This window comes from Triturus cristatus, chromosome 8 (assembly GCF_964204655.1).
Source record: "Triturus cristatus chromosome 8, aTriCri1.1, whole genome shotgun sequence".
NCBI classification, from domain to species: domain Eukaryota; kingdom Metazoa; phylum Chordata; class Amphibia; order Caudata; family Salamandridae; genus Triturus; species Triturus cristatus.
Genome location: NC_140591.1, coordinates 997,437,921 through 997,458,408, shown reverse-complemented (window position 1 = coordinate 997,458,408; position 20,488 = coordinate 997,437,921). Strand labels below are relative to the sequence as shown.

At 43.9% G+C, this 20,488-nt stretch overlaps 1 protein-coding gene across 2 annotated transcripts in view; it reads right to left on the bottom strand.

Annotated features, from left to right (window-relative positions):
* Positions 1-20,488, bottom strand: part of DNAJC3 (DnaJ heat shock protein family (Hsp40) member C3) — a 251,902-nt gene that overhangs the window by 216,828 nt on the left and 14,586 nt on the right. For both annotated transcript variants that reach the window (XM_085622545.1, XM_085622544.1), the window contains exon 2: positions 10,009-10,119. In XM_085622545.1, the coding sequence (XP_085478671.1) occupies positions 10,009-10,075 (67 nt within the window). In that variant the 5' untranslated portion in view covers positions 10,076-10,119. The remainder of the gene's footprint in view (positions 1-10,008; positions 10,120-20,488) is intronic.

The window sequence follows — 20,488 nt, the reverse complement described above, 5'->3', positions numbered from 1 at the left end:
AATGATTATATACATAGGTAGCATATTTAAAAAAAAAAAAATCTCCCCAAAAAAAAAAAAAAAAAAATTTTTTAAAAACATTGCAAAATCACTGAAAAAAACAGAGGTTTCACACATGTTATAGTTAGCTGGACATTTCACTCGTACAAAACCATTGAAATTTCCCCGTTATAGTTAGTTCAGCTAACTATAACTCGCGCGCCCACAATCCACTGCTGATGACGTCACATATTACATCACTCATGACATGGTCAGTGACAACACTCATGACATCTCAAATGACATCACTGATGACATCACTGATAACATCATCCATGTGATAAATTACCACATCTTCTCACACCCTAATATAACCTTTGATACACCGACTCAAAATGTAAGAGTTCCATTCTCAAAACCATACATACTGCAATACCAATAACTACATACCCACTTATTAACTCTTGGGTCTTCATACACCTCCACTCACTCACCTGTACAGTCAATCATACTTACAGTCACTCCATACTAAACTATCATATGCATTTATACACTTATATAGACACTCACACACTAACAAGTATCCATAGAGCTACTCTTACACCTACTCAGTCATGCAAATAATCACACTCCCATTTACTCACCTATGCGGTTATACACACTCAAGTTCACTTACTCATAAAAATAGTATCACATTCTTACACTCTTATAGAATCATTGATACAAGCACACACTCATCCATACAGTCACTCTCACAATCACACACTATCACATTTACCCACTTATATAGTCTTACACGCATATATTCTGCCTTTTACATATGTAGTTAGTCACAAATGTACCACTGAGATATGCATTCAATCCCTAACACACCCACACATACACTCACTCAACCATACAGTCAATCACCCACTCACACATCTATGCATAGAGTCACACACACCCTACCCACACAAACACTCAGCAACCCATACAGATACTGAGACAAGCAATCAATAACTCATATACACACTTATATAGGTATTTACAAAACCATGCCGCCACTTATACAGCAACATACAGACACATACAAACATTTACACAGTTTAGGCACTAGTCTGCAGTAAGATACATCTAATGACTCACTTATAGAGTCAGTTACGCACCACACAAAATCATCCATTTACACACTTGTACACCCACTCATTCTTCAACAGGCCTTTCTCTATATATATTAAACATATTAAAATTGTCCAGAAACACATACCCAATGGATGACGTCATCAGTGATGTCATGAGTGATGTCACTGACCATGTCATGAGTGATGTAATATGTGACGTCATCAGCAGTGGATTGCGGGTGCGCGAGTTATAGTTAGCTGAACTAACTATAACGGGGAAATTTCAATGGTTTTGTACGAGTGAAATGTCCAGCTAACTATAACATGTGTGAAACCTCTGTTTTTTTTCAGTGAATATATATATATATATATATATATATATATATTTCTATCCATCCAACGCCTCCTCCAAGATAGGAAAAAGCACAGCACACTCCGGAGTTAAAAGCAAGGGCTTTATTGAAGTGGAATGCGCGTGGTTCTGGCAGTCCCTTGAAATGCTAAGGCAGAGGCGTTTCAAGCCTTCAAAAGGCTCTCATCAGTGACTGTCCCCGGGGCTCCGCGCTCTGATGGTCAAACGAGGTGCAGTGAGTAAAAAAACGCTCCCTTTATGGTGTTTTCACGCTCCTCCTCCGATGGGTGGTATGCTGACCACTCGCGCTTTCAGCCTGCCAGGCAGGAGCATGCTGGTAGATGTAGTCCTAAGGGGTGTCCGTACAGTGACAAAGACACTCCTCACATCAAGTGATGTCCTAGATTGCTGGATAAGGGCCACAATCCAGCTCAAGTGCCCAGCAGGACGACCAAAAGCCTCTCACCCAACTCCTTAATCAGGCGAATAAGATCACCTCCTCTCTCCCCAATGCAGCATATCACACCATAATGGCAGTCCAAGCCGCTGGGGGGGCTCCGTGTTTTTGCAGTTCATGCAAGTGTTCCAAAAGGTTTGCTGGTCTTAACACGGTGCACCAGACCGAGAGGGTGTGCAGTTAGTCAGCGACCTGCTTGCTGACGACACACAAAACCAACACCTCCTCCAGGATAGGAAAAAGCACGGCACACTCCGGAGTTAAAAGCAAGGGCTTTATTGAAGTAAAATGTGCGTGGTGCTGGCAGTCCCTTGAAACGCGAAGGCGGTTGCCAGTAGGTAGTTATAGTTAGGACCTATTTTCCATAGGAAACTCGTTTTTTGTTTTCCCAATAACTTTGGCGCCGGTTGACGAATCTTCGTGAAATTTTCAAAACTTATGGCCTACTCTGGTCAGCTCCTGTCTTGAAACTTTCGGGGTGATTCGGCAAGCGGGGGCCGAGGAAAAAAGGGAGTCCCAAAACGTGTTTTCTCCATGTTATTTCTCAGAGGAAACTTTAGACACGACTACAGCTCGAACTGCTGAACGGAATTACACCAAATTTGGCAAAAAGGTAGCCCTTGGTTCAGAAAGAGACCTTTTTAGGTCTCGCCTGAGCCAGTGCATGCGCGGTCTCAAGCAAGACATTTAGTAAGCGGGTTTTGAAAGTGCTACCCAGAGGCAGCCGGCCACCAGCTTGCTGTTACACGCGCGGGTGCGCGCTTCCGTCATGGCTCATTAAGAGCATCGCTCGCGGGCACCCTTCTAGCCCGTGATCACTTTGACAGCCGCGTCGCGCGCATACAACTCCCGTCTTTCATGTCATCACTACTTGAACGCCTGGCCTTTTTGCGCCGAGTGTTAATTGACTAGTGGATTTCCACGTGGATATTGACCTGGGCAATATTTTGGGATGGGATTTTCACGTAAAACTCGTGTTTCGAAAGACCAACGCGTCTCTCCTAAAGTCCCATTCCTGCCTCGTATAAGCAGTAGCCCTGGCCTCACAATCCCTCAAAGCGCCAAACTGCGCCCACTTTCACTTTAAGGGATCATTTTGCGGTGCTTGTACCATGCAGATAGGCAAGGACCCTCTCCATTTGGCAGGCTGCAGCTGCATATTAATCAGATTGTAAATCATAAACCGCAGCTCTGAAATGCACTGGCCACGCCCCTCGCTTTGCCTCGTAAGCCGGGCCTCCCTCGTTAAGATGCTGCCGATGCCCCTGCGTTGCTGGCGCTTCTGGCTGGCTTACCAGCTGTCCCTGCTGCTAGTTACAATGTCTGAAGTATTCAGATCACCGGGTTCCTACACTCACCGCCAAGAGGAGACAGGCCGTCCCGTCTTCCATGCCATCACTCGATGAGAGTGTATGCACTTGAAATCTGGTTCCCTCATGTTCTTCCTTTAATTCTGCCACCCATTCCGTGTTGTTGCGTGCCCTCTCGTGTTCCATCTTTTTGGCTTTGCACCTCCCTACGTCCAGGTTGTTGCTTGCCTCCAACCACTGTTTCTGTTGTTAGTCGTTTCCTCCAGACCTCCTTCCTTGGTCTGCGGTATTGCTTGGCTTCAGCTGCTGTCCCAGCTGTTGCTTGTCAGAACCCGCTCTGTGTTGTTGCTTGCCCTCTTCTTCCTGTCCATGTTGTTGCCTCGCTCGCTCTCTCTCCCGCCTTCCCTACCTAGTGCCTCCCGCCCTGCCAGACCCGCTGTTGCCATTCAGGGTGTTGCTCTCCCACATGTCCTCCCTCCCACGATGGCGCCTCCTACCCTGCAATCAATAGGCGCGACTAAAAGCCTTTGCCAATGCTTGTTTGCTTAGACAACCTATCGGTGATGGTTAGGGACCTCCCTGCATGATCCTTTCTGTGCCTCCTTCATTTTTTGTTTGTCCTGATCAGTAAATAGGCCATAGCGAAAAAGCAACCACCGACCATGGGAAAAGGCAATAGGTCTGGTCCATGAGCTATAGCACATTACAGCCACACAATGAACTGAAAAGTGGTCTGTTTCGAAGGCTCCTTTGCCTTTGATTCAGTCCAGTTTGTTGTCTGTGTTAAATAAAGGCTTGATGGAAAAAAGGGGAGGGGGGCCACACGGCCCCCCCCCCCTGAAAAAAACAAAAAGGATGGCCAGGCCCCGGGGGATGGGGTCTCCGGGGCAAGGATTGGCCCGGGAGGGGGGCCACACAGCCCCTCTCCCCATAATAATTTTTTTTTTTAAAAACACGCAGTGGCCGGGCCCAGGGGATGGGGTCCCCGGGGCCATAAATGGCCTGAGGAGGGGGGCCACGCAGCCCCCCTTCAAATATATTATAAAAAAAAAAAAAAACCACTGCCCATGCCCCGGGGGATGGAGTCCCCGGGGGATAAAATATAGCCTCGGGAGGGGGGCCAAGCGGCCCCCTTCCAATAAAATAAAAAAAATAGGGGTCAGGCCTCCCCAGGGCCCATAAAATAGAAAAGGAAGGGGGGCCACACAGCTCCCCTTCTTAAAAATAAAAAATAAATATATATATTTTTTAAAAGACCGGCATCGCCGAGGCCCCGCCCCCTCCCACCAACACTCTGCAAACACGCCCTGTGGCGCGTTTTAAGTTGGGGAATTATTTCCCCTTCAATACTGGGGGTCCCTGGGGGCCAACTAGGCCACCAGGTATCTCTAGTAAGCGCCACAGGCCTGCTTTGCAGAGAGGTGGTCCAGGCCATGCCCCTTTTTACACCTCTCTGCAACACAGCTCTGTGGCGCTTACTGGAGGTAACTCGTGGGCTAGTTGGACCCCAGGGACCCTCAGGATTCAAGGGGACTTTAGCCCCCAACTTAAAACGCGCCACAGGGTGTGTTTGCACAGTGGTGAAGGGAGGGGGCGGGCCTGAGGTGACATGTGTGCAAACACACACTGTGGCGCGTTTTAAGTTGGGGAATTAATTCCCCTTCAATCCTAAGGGCCCCTAGGGGCCAACTAGCCCACCAGGTACCTCCAGTAAGTGCTGCTGCGTTGCAGAGAGGTTGTCCAGGCCATGCCCCTTTTTTACACCTCTCTGCAACACAGCTCTGTGGCGCTTACTGGAGGTACCTAGTGGGCCCCCAGGGACCCTCAGGATTCAAGGGGACTTTAGCCCCCAACTTAAATCACGCCACGTTTGCACAGTGGTGAAGGGAGGGGGGCGGGGCCAGAGGTGACATGTATGCAAACACGCTGTGGCGCATTTAAAGTTGGGGAATTAATTCCCTTTCAATCCTGAGGGCCCCTGGGGCCAACTAGCCCACCAGGTGCTTCCAGTAAGCGCCACTGCGCTGCGTTGCAGAGAGGTCTTCCAGGTAATGCCCCTTTTTACACCTCTCTGCAACGCAGCTCTGTGGCGCTTACTGGAGGTACCTGGTGGGCTAGTTGGACCCCAGGGACCCTCAGGACTGATGACATCATCCATGTGATAATTAGATGCATCTTCTCAAACTCTAAGATAGCCTTTGATACACCCACTCTAAATTACAGACTGCCATTCTCAAAACCATAGACACTCCATCACTAATAACTACATACCCACTCACTGATTTTTAGGTTTATACACACATCCACTCACTCACCCGTACAGTCACTCATACTTATGGTCACTCAGTACAGGACTATCATATGCACTCATACACCTATATAGACACTCACAACCGCCACTCATCCATAGAGGTACTCACACACCTAGTCAGTCATGCAAATAATTTATCACTGCCATTTACTCACCTATACAATTATACACACACCAGCTCAATTACTCATACAAATACTAGCACATTCTTACGCTCTTATACAATCACTGATACAAGCACACACTCATCCATACAGCGACTCTCACAATCACACACACTCATTATAGCCAGTTATATACTCCAACACACATATATACTGCCTTTCACATATGTATTTACTCACACTTGTACCCCTGAGATATACATTCACTCACCAACACACCTATACACACACTCACCCACCCATACAGTCCATCACAGATGCACTCTTGAAACCATGCACCCGGTGAATCACCCACTCACATATCTATGCAGAGTCAAACACACCCCACCCACACAAACACTCAGGCATCCGTACAGATACTCACACAACCAATCAATAACCCATATAGATACTCATGTAGCTATTCCCAAACCCATGCAGCTGCTTACACACAACAGACAGACGGATACAGACATCCACACAGTTTAGTCACTAACCCATGCATTCAGTAAGATACGTTTAACCACTCACTTATAGTCAGTCACGCACCTACTAAATCCTCCATTCAGACACTTATACACCCACTCATTCTTCAATACGCCTTTCCCTATATAGAGCTATATAGAGGGACTAGCTCTATGACCCCTCCTATGGGAGGGTCAGGGGAGTGGGTGGTTACACCCACTTCCCTTTGTCCAGCTTTGCGCCAGAGTAGGGGCAGGTGGCCCCTGAACCGGTTTGAGCTGGCATATGCACAGAGGAGCCTACTGCTCCCCCAGTGCAGGACTTCAAAGCACTCTAGGAGTACACCCACCCAGCCCCAATACACTAAATCCTGTCTGAAAGGTGGTCACACCCCCCTGTGACAGGATGCCTATTGTTGGGCCTCCTCCACTGCGAGTTTTGGTCAGCAGCAGGAGGGCAGCCCAGTGTCTGTGCTGGTGGCATCCATTTTGAGATTCCAGGGCTCTCTCAGATTCCAAGTTGTTTGACACCAAACACGACATGTTTTGATGCAGTCATTCCAAAGTTAGCATTTACCGGTAGGTTATAATGCACTTAAGAGTATATGGTTTAACCGCATCCACAAACAGCCACAGAGAATAGACTCTGCCAGCTGCAGAGGGGCCCTGCTCATGCAGAGGCATCCCTTCACATGTAAAACAAGCACCCTGCCCTCAGGATTGATAGGGCCTGCCTTAGGGGTGACTGATCGGCTTATATGTGTGTGTAAGGGGAGATATAGGGGACCTATACCTCAGTGAGGAGTGCTAACACTACCTCACCCAGGCTGCAGTAGCAGGCCTGTGGTGTCAGATTTAGTCTGCTTCCCAGGGGTGGCATAATACATGCTTCAGCCCCTGGTCGGCCTGCAAAGTACCTATGCCCTTGGTACCTAAGGTACCATATAATAGGGGCTCATAAGGTACCACAGTATCCAATTACTAGTGCATCTAATATGCACTCCAAGCTGTTTAGAGAGAACAGAAAGACTGGGGCCCTGATTAGCAGGGACCCAGCCAGACTATAGCCAGAAACCAGTGTTAACATCAGAAAAAAAGTGGGGGCAACATAAGTGCAGATCCTACTCTCGTACGCCAGGCCTGGTGTAATTAATACACTGGCAGAACACTGGTATTTAATACTATTTGCAGAACACTATCACAACTGCTGGCGGAAGACTCAGCCTATAGGATTGTTGTAACCTATCTGCATTCATCCACCCACCCAGTCACTCATCGTATAATCATACAGTAACCAATTTACCCAATAATAATCCAGGCACACCCATTTATAGCACTATTCATCCATATATAGATGAACTCCCTTACCCCATGTGTATGCATGCACTTGGTCAATTATTCCTCCATCTAAGCCCTCACTTATCCAATGGTTGACTTATTATTGTATGCACAGTCATCCATCCACACAAAAAATATAAACACTTGCCAACCAATGGAAAAAAAATCATTCACTTACAAAATAGACAGGTCTACTGCCTTTATTAATGCTATTTAGTTCTAATTAGACACCTTTAGTCGTCTGAAAGACATCATGTCGTCAATTCGTCAAAAAAAGTACAAGTACAGAAAGTGGTGACTTTTGGCTCATCCACTGGCATGCATGTATTTTTCATGGTTTATCGTGGTTTCGATTGGCTAGGCTAGCCACCAAGGCTATTGCATTTTGTATACTGCACACTGTTCTATTTGTTTTCACATACGTTTCAGTGATGGGACATCAAGCAGTCCTTTGTTTGGCAGAACCATTGTTTGTTTTTTAATGTATTTACTTTGCTGACACAGCAACATTTATTTGCTGTTTTCGTTTGAGAAGTGCGGCGGTTTGTATGGCTTCGCCTTTCACAAAGACACATTATTATTCACTAATCATTCTTGCACATTCAAGTGTTTGATTTGGAGCTCATTGTGTTTAAATCAAAGACAAGTTCACTCACATGCTTTTTTGTACAGATGTAATTGAAATGGTGGCCCTTGTCAAAATTATCTACTACACATTTTGCTGTGTATGCTTGTAGCGATTATCACTCACAGTGCAAACAGCACCTTCTAACTCCTTTTCTCAACAGTCCTCTTTAAGGAAATCAATGCAATCTGTTCATCACAGCAGTCCTGCGACCAGGTCCCAAAATGTTGTAGCAGCAAGATATTGCTTCATTGTGGGATTTTATTTGTATGGCAGGTGGAGGCAACAACCACAAAGTCACCCAACTACTGCCAAACACTTTGCACAACAAAAAAAATAAAAAAGACACGGATCTACTGACTTTTTAGTGCTTCTCCTTAGGTCTAGCAAGAGGCAGCTTTACCTGTGTAGATGTCCTCGCGTTATCAATTCTTTAAAAAAAAAGTACAAATGAAGAAATAAATAACAAAAAAGGGAGCTTTGGGTCAGTCTCCCATCAGATGTGTGCTTTCAGGTGTTTTTACAACTTTACTATTGGGCTGTCCATGACATTTTGAGGACAGTTATATTGTCCCATTTGTGTTCCAATTAAGGCTTGGGGACGGTGGATTTAAGAAAACCTGGTGTTCTAATTCAGGTGCGGCGTGACTTGTAGCTTATAATTAGTAGCGCGCGCTCTTTAAATAATTTTACTTTGTTGAGATGATGATCTTTTAATTGGTAATTTATTTAGTTTAGGAAGTGCTTGCTGTTTGAAGTCTTGGGTTCTAATAAAGACTCGGTACTATTTACTAATTGCTGTTCATTAGGTTTGACCTGGCTGACATGATATTTTCGATTTACGGCTATATTTGTTCACAAATCGAAGGCCTGCTCATACACACGCTTTCTTAATTTTGTCAGAGGGCCAGCATTTGGGTTGCATTAGCTAAAAAGCAATATTTGGGTGGGTATGAATTTTGAATTCATCACTTACAACTGCAGGGTCATCTTCGAACTCCATTTCATAATAATCTTTGAGGTTGATGCTTTAGTCTGCTAATGCGGCCTGCCCAGCAAATGGCCCCTACATCTCAAAGTGAATACTGTTGTAGTCCATGATGTTTCTTCCTTATGAATTTTCTTTCTAGTGCAGCTGAGTGCAGCACATACAAATGTGACAACTGTTTCCAAACACGTTCCACAATTTAGTAAGAAAAAAAAAAAAAATCAATTGGCTTTGCCATGGTTTATTTATGTATGGGGACATTTTCATACCTTTCCACATGCTTGGAACATACGGCTTTAATACTATTAACGAGACCTCTCTCAGCAAGACTGAAGACCAAAAAGCGAAGTTGCTTTTCATAAGCTTGGTGTGGTTATTAATTAACATAATTCCAGCACAGTAAATATAGTCACCTCATCAGCCCCAACACCTGAGACTCCACTGCATTCATTCACTATTACATGAATATAATGGAGCAACCTAATCATACCATGCTGCTACAAGAATCACAAATACAAGCCAAGCCCCTTTTCCATAATCCACTTAAATCAATCTCAAAGCCCCTTTTCCATAATCCATTTAAATCAATCTCAAAATGTATCTGGGATTTTTAATTGTAAGGGCCTCACACTGGGCACATTTATAGGTCATTTGATTGAAATAGTTAGTGCACCAGTGGGTACTAAAAGGAATTGGAGTAAATGAGATTGCTGACTTTTTTTATGTTCTACAAAATAGCCCTCCAGTAAAGCCGTGTGAGGGGGGGAAACGAAAGTACCTCCTGTGACAACTCACCAAAACTAAACCGGATGCAGCGCCATTTTGATTAAATGAGTAATGTTTCTTACATAGAAACTATCTTAAGCACAGAAGTCACCTTCCTGACGGGGGCTATGATCTAATAAAAATAGATTAACACATTTAGCTTTTGATATACAGACCTATAGCAGAATGGAAGTGTGAAATGGCATCAGCCAACTGTCCAGCTGCCAACAACTTTTTGCCCATTTCAAGGTGTTTTTCTACTTCGGCATTTATTCCGCATTCTGCCCCTGCAATGGTGAAAATTAAAAAAGGTCATTTTTACTGTATTATATAAAGTAATGTGAGGTAATGTGGCAAGAGAACATAAATACATGATTTTTACAATGAGTGTGCACAAGGGTGCCAAAACTGTAAACCTTAATGGAAACCAATGAAAGCACATTTCCTCATTTGGAAACAAAACGCATTTCAACTGGAAAGCGCAACATTTTATGCTGAATATAACACATAATAAATACAATTTTGTTGTAGGTAACCATACTAAAGCATTGCAAACACACAAATCAAGTAACATATTGTGCTACCTTATGTTAGCCGGACCACTGATGCCATATTAACGTTGATTTTACACGGTAGGATTAAAAGGCCTGTTTTTTGCATTAAACTGTTGTCTTGCCCAAGTTGCTTTTCTCTTCCAAAGCAGATCCTGTAACTTTCCAGAAGCCTTCTGTTAGCTAGTGAATATGCATTTGTTAAGTATTAGACAACTGATCATGAGGTTCTCACCAGGAGGAAAGGAAATTACATGAAACATGACTCGAAATGACATGAAACGTGTGGGAAGAACTCTATGAATCACACGATGTTACTTGGGTATCATTTTAAGGACTCAACTAATGTGCTTTATTGTGAAGACCTTAGAAACTAAGGAGTTCACCTGCTCCCAGAGTTGCTGGGAATTAATTGGTTGCTGGGTACGGGGTATGTAATATTTGTTCCTAATGTTGTCTTGGCAGAATTAGAGGGACGACCACTGAATCCTGGACTCATATATATATATAAAAAAAGGGGTTCGTAGACAATGTCTGAACTGTGACAAAATTGTAAAACGCGGGAGAACTCTGCAAAATGTTGCTCAGCCAGAGAACAAAAAGTGTAATTACTCAGTAGAGACCAACTCCTTAGGTTTAAAACTTAAAACACCCCATTCTTTGGTCGGTCGAAGTTGGTAGGGATGTTATCTGGTATTGAAAAGAGCATTTGCAAAGTCAACAGGTCGGACATTGGCTGCCAGCCTTTTGGCTATGTCAATGCACGTTTTCTTCTGGTTTAAACAACAGAAAAACTTTGTGGTTGGACTAGCTCACCAATGTTTTTTTTTTTAAATGCTAGTCTTTGGTATAGAAGGGAACACATTCGTCAAGTCACTCAAATCAGCCAAATAGGCTGCCCAAACTACAAGCCAAAAACCCAAAGCCACAAACAGAAGGGCCAGAGGTCAGCTTCACATGCTCAAGTATGGCTGGAATTTGAGTTAATGACCCAGGGACCACAATCCATGAACACATTTATAAAGTTATGCTGGACTCTACGTGCATCCAAAAAAGGCTCCTTTAACAACTTGTGCTAGCTTGAAATCGACCTTCAGATGAGCAGAAATTTGAACAATTACTGGGGAGCATACCTGGAGTCATAGGTGACAGCTTTAGGTCTGAAGGAAGACTGGGCCCTTCCCATAGAAAGAACATCCTTCACACGACTAAGAAGCTCCTCATCCAAAGTCTTGTCCAGTGCTTAATTTGTAATATAATAAGTGCCATGGCACTGACCAGGAGACCACTGCAGCTTGCACCACCCAGTGCCACGGTCATTGCTGCCAAAGACGGTACCAAAACAATAGGAAACTATCTTTCCGGCCTGCAAGTGCGACAGTTCAGATTATTTCACGTCCCCAAAGCTAAAAGGAGTGTCTAGGCCGGCAGGTAATAGAAATTTTTATGTACATTTAATTCATAAACAAATGTCACTCTGGTCAGCTCTAAATTAGATGAGCAGCGCCACTATGTGACAGACGGTCGTAAGTGCAGTTTTGACAATTAAGTGCCAGTGCTGTGCACCGAAAACCACCAGCTCAAACTAAGGACTGCTTGTCACACCTGCAAGATCAGAACTCACTAGCTCCCAAACATCATGCTTGGACGGTTATATCCTCATACCAACAACTGAAGACACCCAAATCTACTTAACAACCATTTCTCACTGAGACTAAAACTTCAGTTTATGCAGTTTCGATTCAGGCAGTTAGAGATGAAAGACACAATCCCTTCTTGGAAGAGTTAGCTGAAAATATTAAGCTGCCGCTTATGTGGGTATAAACTGGAGTCAATAACTCGCATCTTATGCACATGTCCAGCACTTTGGCACATAGAAGGAAGCGTCTTAAACCTGCTTTTTTGTTTTTGATAACAGCAAGTGCGCCCTCGCAGGCAAGCTGTAATTTGTTAGCTCAGTGGGTCCTCCGTCACCCTGGCGTGCCTTGGGTCTAAATATCTGGGGCAGGCGAAAACAAGCATTTACAATGCAACGGTCTCGGCATTGTTAAAGTTAGAGCTATTGCTCATGACATTATTTTTGTTTTTGTTTTTAAAACATGTAAAGAAACGGCAGTTATTTACAATGTCAATAGCTTAATCAGTGTGTGTGTAGGTGGCTCTGTGTGTGGGTGCAAATGCAATAGGTCTCAGATTTGAGAGTGATTAAGCTATTTTTTGGCCAGCGTGGTGGCCGATTTGTGCAGCCACGGGACAAGACGATTGCCGACCACCTAAAGAAATCAGTCCCAGCGCCGCCGCCTTTCTCCGAGGCAAAGCAGAAATGCCTCGGAGAAACGCAGCGGCGTTTTCCGATTCGGGGGCGTGTTTTTCTTTTTCTCTCCTCTTGCCATTGGCTGGAGGAGAGAAAAACACGCCCATAGAAAAGTATCGCAAAAATACGCCCCCGAATCCGAAAAGGACGGGGCCTGTTCGGAGAGACAAACCTCATAATCAGCAACTTGGCCTCTTACGAACTCGTGAAATTAGTGCTCACAGTATCTAAATACCAATACAAGGGTAACGTAAAATACCCAAATCCTGATGCATAGACGTCATCAGTAGCAATCTAGCCTCTTGTGAACTAATGAAAAAAAGTCTTAACAGAGAAATAAAATACCCAAAGCATGAACTATTTTGAATATCACCAGGACTCTAGCTACTCGTGAACAAGTGAAACCAGTGCTAACTATATATAAACCCTAACAGAATACAATACAGCACAATACTAAAATATCCACCAATAGTTGAAATATAAAATGCACCATCAGCAACTTGGCCTCTTGTAAACTAGTGAAATTAATGCTCACAGTATCTAAATACCAATACAGGGGTGACATAAAATACCCAAATTCTGATGCATAGAAGGCACCAGTAGTAGTCTAGCCTCTTGTGAACGAGTGAACAAAGTCTTAGTCGTGAAAGAAAATACCCAAAGCATGAACTATTAAGAATATCACAGCCACTCTAGTCACTTGTAAAACCACTGCTAACAATATATAAACTCTAATGGAATGTCATTCAACGCAATAATGAAATTAACCCCTAGTACCTGAAATATAAAATGCATCAACAGCACCCTGGCCTATTGTGAACTAGTAAAATTGGTGCTGACAGTTTAAAAATGCCAATACATTTCAAAAGTGAAATCAAATATCCAAATCCTGATCTATGCAAGGCTTCGCTAGCAGCCTGTCCTCCTGTGAACTCATGGAACACGTCTTAGAAAAAGAAACTACAAAATCATGGAATATGCAGGATATCACCAGCACTCTAGGCCTTTGTGAGCTAGTGAAACCAGTGCTAACAATACATAATTCCTAATAGAATACAATAAAAACAATAGTGGGATAAAACCACAGCACCTAAAATACGAAAGGCATCATCTGGTCCCTGGACTCTTGTGAACTAGTGCCAACACCAGTAAAATAAAATACCCAAATCCTGATATATAGAAGGCATCACTATCATTCTGTCCCCTTGTTAACTAGTGAAACAAATCTAAACAGAGAAATTCAAAAACACAAAGCACGAAATATCCAGGATATCACCAGCAGTCTAGCCACTTGTGAACTAGTGATACCAGTGCTAACAATATATAAATCCTAATAGAATACAATATAACACAATGGTGAAATTAAACCCCAGTACCTGAAATACAAAGGGCATCATCAGCACCCTGGACTCTTGTGAACTAGTGAAATTAGTGTCATCAGTACCTAAATACCAAAACGATATAAACAGCAATACAACAGTGAAGCCAAACACCCCAAAATGAAATATTTAGGGTACTACAATCTCGATGATCACTTGTAAAATTGTGAAATATGTCCCAGCATTTAAATAAACATCCAAATAGTGAAATATGACGTCACTAGCAACCTGGCCTCTTGTGAAACACGCAAAACAGTGCTAACAGAGAAATAAAATATCTCAAATCACGAAACATAGGGCATTATCAGCAACCTGACTACACGTGGACTAGTGAAACCCGTGCTAATGGTCACATGAAGTGTTTCACCCTTACCACTTGTCCCACTGGCCCGCATGACGCCGGAGGGCTGTATTGTGTAGTTGTTGGCGTCGTTGTTTTGTTTTGCGCTAAACTGTACACTGAAAGCCAGCCTTCGAAGCGTGCATTTCAGGCAACTTTATCCCTTATATTCAGGGCATTTGAATTATGCGACAGAGGAAGGGCAAATTATGTGGCATGGTTGCGTAAACTGTGCATCAAGAAAAGGCAAATTATGCGGCATAATGAGGCACATTTTGTGATAGTATTAGTTCATTATTTTCTCCTCTTTACGTTTGACACTGACTGGTATTGGTTGTACCTCATTAGTACCAGTTTAACACCCAAATATAGCAATAAGCAACTGAAAGAAAACCAGTCAACATTTGCAGAGCCTCCCACGGCACAACATGTGTTGCTGCGTTTTTAGTAACTTTAAAACTGTTTGAGCTACAAACAGCTTTTTTTATGTAGAAATCAGCAGATTATGAAGCAGATGATGGTTTATGTGGCAAACGCGGCAAATCTATAATGATGCAAAAAATGCCACAGTTCCACAATCGCATAATTCCAGTGGCCCTGCGTATATTTAATCTCAACTGGATGGTACTCACGGACCTGCCAACTCACACGGTGCCACCGCGTGTCACACGATTTTAGCTGCCTTCCAACGGTCACCCGTTCAGGAGCCAACAATCACGCAGTGGCAGGAAAGACAGCTGGAAAGCACTGCATAGAGTGGCTTTTCAGCTCTTTTTTGGAGGCTATAAGCAGCAAATGCCCATTAAGGGGTGTGAAAACACCCCAGGACATCGTGATAGCCTCAGCCACCCTTTCTTTTTTTTGGTGGCGAGTGGGCCTGGCCCGATTTGTGGCGGGCACAGTGCTTCTCAGGTATCTCTAGGCACAATACCCCACCCCTTCATAGCCACGCCCCTTCTCACATTGATTTTTTTTTAGGTTGGCAGGTCTGTACTCATTTAGTACATACACACACACACATACAATTGATATCAAATACATTGAACAATGTATACAATTCTGAAGATGCACTTTTCTGAAGATGCACTTTGCACAGAAGCTTTTAGTGGATTTAGGCCCAGGTGAACGAACAATTTGAAACTCACAAATCACTCGCAAATAGAACAGCAACCGAAAAAGTTGAGTTTTGGCATATACAACGCCATTCACTAACCAAAAATAACAATGCAACCGATTTGCGAATAACTATTTTTTGCGCACGATATCTGCGAATCGCAAATACAGAATTAGTATTAGCGATTTACAAACACTATGTCAGAGGAAGTCGTAATTAGTGACTAGTTGCAAAAATGGCTGTTTACACATGCAATTTTGCACTGAATCCTTTCAGGTCGTAACTGTGTGCAAACTATAAAAGCTGGCCCAGAATGCATCAGGAGTTTTCACAATGGCTGCGCTCTATGTGATTGTGAGGAGGAGGAAACGGGAGAGGATTTTTAGAACCAGGCTTACCATTTTCTAACAGACAGAGGAGGAAATCCTTGAAAAATACATGCTAAGTAGTGCAGTGATATTAGATTGAATTACTAAAAACAAATCTTGAAAGCAGTATCCTGCGCAGCAGCTCCATTCCCACTCATGTGCAGGTGTTGTGCTCGCTGCACCTTGGGCCTCGGGCAGCTACCAGGGTGCGGTTGCTGTTGGGGAGTCACAAAGTGCGCTGTAATGTTTTTGCAGGCGTTCCTGGATGCCACGCTCGCAAACATCAACAGGTAAAAATACTTACCCAGGAATGCAGAAAAAAATTCATAATTAAATGTTTACAGGGTTGCTAAATTCCCCCAGGTCTTAAGAGAGTGTAGATGGAACAGATGTTCCTATTTGTTCTCCAGCCCATATAGAATTTCTGTTTCGGAATAGGAAAAATACACACTCTCTCAATATCTAAGTGGTATGTGATGCGCATAATGTAATCACAGATAACTAGTGGCAAAATACCCAGGGAACACCCATGACGCATACATTTTCAGGCACAGTGGAATACACCGTCCGCTGATCCTATGATTGAGGTACTATTTTGTTCTTTTTAACTTTTAGTGCCCTGCAAACAGAAGGCGTGGGTCTGGCAAAAACCTGCCCAGCAGGACAAATAAAACTGCAAAGATTTATTTTCTATAGTTAACTTCCTTTTACTTTGGCAAGTCTTCTTTCTCACTTTGCACTCATGTATGCTTTGATTTTTGATCATGGGCGCCGTTCTCAAAAGATGAGGATTAGGTTATTGCAAAGCAACGTTGTTTCTTATGTGTAATTTCTGAAATAACGTTTTAACACAATCATTTTCTCTTTAGTTTTTGATTGTGGGCGCTGTTCTCAAAAGGTGAGGATTAGGTTATTGCAAAGCGACATTGTTTCTTTCTTAAGTGTAATTTCTGAAATGATGCTTTAAAACATAACCGTGCAGTACACCCCAATACGCCCTTCTCCAATCCACCCCACCTCACACAAATCCACCCCAAACCAATACAATCCACCCCACTCCAATCCAAACCACTCCAGTCCACCACAATCTGCCCTGCTCCAATCCAACGCAATCTGCCCCGCTCCAATCCAACGCAATCTGCCCCGCTCCAATCCAACGCAATCTGCCCCGCTCCAATCCAAAGCAATCTGCCCCGCTCCAATCCAAAGCAATCTGCCCTGCTCCAATCTGCCTGCTCCAATACAATCCATCCCGCTCCAATACAATCCATCCCGCTCCAATACAATCCTTCCCGCTCCAATACAATCCATCCCGCTCCAATACAATCCATCCCGCTCCAATACAATCCATCCCGCTCCAATACAATCCATCCCGCTCCAATACAATCCATCCCGCTCCAATACAATCCATCCCGCTCCAATACAATCCTTCCCGCTCCAATACAATCCATCCCGCTCCAATACAATCCATCCCGCTCCAATACAATCCATCCCGCTCCAATACAATCCATCCCGCTCCAATACAATCCCTCCCGCTCCAATACAATCCCTCCCGCTCCAATACAATCCACTCTGCTCCAATCCAGCCAAAGCACATGTACCTCACCACAATCCAACCCACCTCAATGCAATCCAGTACACCCCACCCCAATACATTCCACTCCAATCCACCCCACTCCATTCCACCCCAATCTAATATACCCCATCCAGTCCACCCCACCCCACTGCAGTCCAATCCACTGCACTCTACTCCAATCCACCCACTCTACCCCAATTCAATCCACCCCATTGCAAAACAATCCCCCCCAACTCCAGTCCAACCCACCCCCTCCAGTCCACTTTAATTCACCCCACTCCAAACCACCCTACTCTAACCCAAACCACCCCAATCCAAACCAATCCAATCCACCTCACCCCATTTCAATCCACCCCATCCAATCCACCTACCTCCACTAAATGTAAAGCACTCTACCCCAATCCTATCCACCCCATTCTACTCCATTTCAATTCACTCCACCCCACTGCACTCTGACTCTGCACTCTATGACACTCTCTACCACTGAACTCTAGTCCCATCTACGATACTCTACCTCCCCTACTCCAACAAATCTAGTCTACAACACTACCCTACCCACTCTAGGACATTCCCCTAACTTTTAGCTATGTTGAACATCACCCACATTGGTGTACAACATGGCAAAACCAAATTGCCGAAGCCGATAGCTCTTATATAGGCGAGACCTATTGGCTTTGCCAATGCTTGTTCTTCTTTCCGATCCTTTCTGCGGTCTCCTCCGCAGAGTCTCTGTATCTTTCTTAGCCCCACCCTCTTCTGCTTTGTGCCTACCTTCTACCTGCTCTTATTCTCTTTCGCCAAGCGCCAGCCTGCTCCTTGGGTTGCTTGCCGCCTGGGTGAGCATCTTGCGAGATGATCGTCATTGATCTGAGTTAAGTAGCCCCTGACACAGTTCTTACAAACCATAACATTTACAGTACCCCCAACCGAACACATTAGAGTGCATACATACAGCATAGACCAGACAATGACGCTACCTCAAAACTTGCAAAAGAATTCAACAGTGCAACCTATCCAGATATATTCATGCTGCATAATTAATTTATCCGAACAAAAACACACTAGAAACACCCTGTGGCACTAAAGCCACAAAGATAGCTCAGGTTTGTCAACTCAACAGCACAGCCATGCCCTCTCACCAGCCTACACTGCATAATCAAGATTGCATCAAAGCCATACAACGTGCCCACGATGCCTCAAAACTGAACTGCCACTGGAAATAACAGCGAACACTGCAGAACAGCAGAACAAACACAGAGCAGTCATTCAGCACACAAGTCCAAACACGGAATACAATACTCTGATCCATTAATGGATTTATCCAGCCAATATCCAATATTAACCTCTCAACAGTCTAATAGTCGGCTCAACCTTGGCTGGGAACTATCCAATATGAACTATTATGAAACACAGACACTAATTCCACAGACCACCCTGACTTTTGTAAACAAAATTAACAGAAACAGAAGGACGCCCAGGTGCCAAAAGAGATACAGAACCATTCCAAGGTTACAAATGCACTCTTGTGAAATAAATCTTATAATATACATTGGTCACATTCCCTCCATATGCGAAAGACCTGTCCCTGTATGGCTGGGTTAAAATGGGGGTTATGATAAATTGGTGTAAATGAGGATGGATATGAAGGGAGTCCTCGTGTTGTATCCACTTTGTCCTGGCCCCTCAATAGCATACCATACTGCATCACTTATATATGTGTTTTTAAGCAAAAATCATTGAAACAATTTAGAGTTTTCCCTCACGGAAAAGGACACATTAACCAATGCTTAGGTAAGGCACTGATTGACTTCAGAGAACAAAAGACAATTTATCATATGTGTGTTGCCAGAACGGACAATCACCAGTAATTAATACAATTACAACGTAACTTCATACCCTAGGAAGGAGAAAAGGGGGGGGGGGGGGGGAAAATCACTCAAACCATTGGTACACATGTTACCACATTAATACAAAATGAAGGTTGCTCAAGAAAGGGGGAAAGGGTGTGCTCGTGTTCGGGAATGAAAAGAGTGAAAGTCAATGAGTTCAGAATTCAAGAGCTGTTCATTATTTCAACAAAAAACTGGTTACACAGACCAGTACAGTGTGGCCTGTCCACAAAGCATTATTTACAGCATATTGTTTCATAGGTGCATGGATGCAACATCAGATGGTGGGGATGAGAACGCGGTACAGGCTCTGTGTGGGTGGGGGGCGTCGACGTTTCGACCCGACTAGTGCTTAGAGGGTTACTTAAGACCTCCGCTTGCGAGTCTTCTTCAGGACAGAGGGGAGCAACCTAGTCCTTGTGCCCTATGGGCATCATAGGAGTACAATCGAGTGAATCCTGGTAAAGTAGAGGAACCTATCTCCAATCGGTAGATAGTCCCCAGGAGAGAGGTGAACAAAGCTGTTGAGGAACAAAACCTTGTGAAGACCTCACCGGTATTTAAAACCGGGTAGATGAAGCATTAAACATCATGAGCCAAATTAAATCCATTTGTCATAAAGCAATGCTGAGGAGATAGCAATTTCTCCGTAATGCCTAAATCTTCAAGAAAACGGGAGCCGCACCTCCCGAGGAAGCTGCTCTGTCTGTACTGTACCCAGGTCCTGTGGCGATTATCAGGTTACCCCATTATTTTGTAATAGGTAAGGCACTGGGCATCGCTATCGATATAAAACCTATAACAACAAGATATTTTACTGACTTTGAGGCATTTATTAAAAAATGCTCAGGCACTAAGCGGATATTATCCAATATGTACAGATGACTAAAGGAAGAATAAAAGATTCAAATGGAAAATCCAGAGAACATGGGAAAGAACAGATAATAAGGAGTGGGACAAGCGATCAGTAGCTATCTTTGGCATCATCAATATGTTACATACAGGGAATAAACTGATAAATGAATGTACAACTAGATCCTGGTGTCAAGGGAGAGAGTTGGAGATGTGGGAATTTTGAGGTACCAGCTCTGCATATTTGGTGGTCAAGAACAAAACAGACACTTC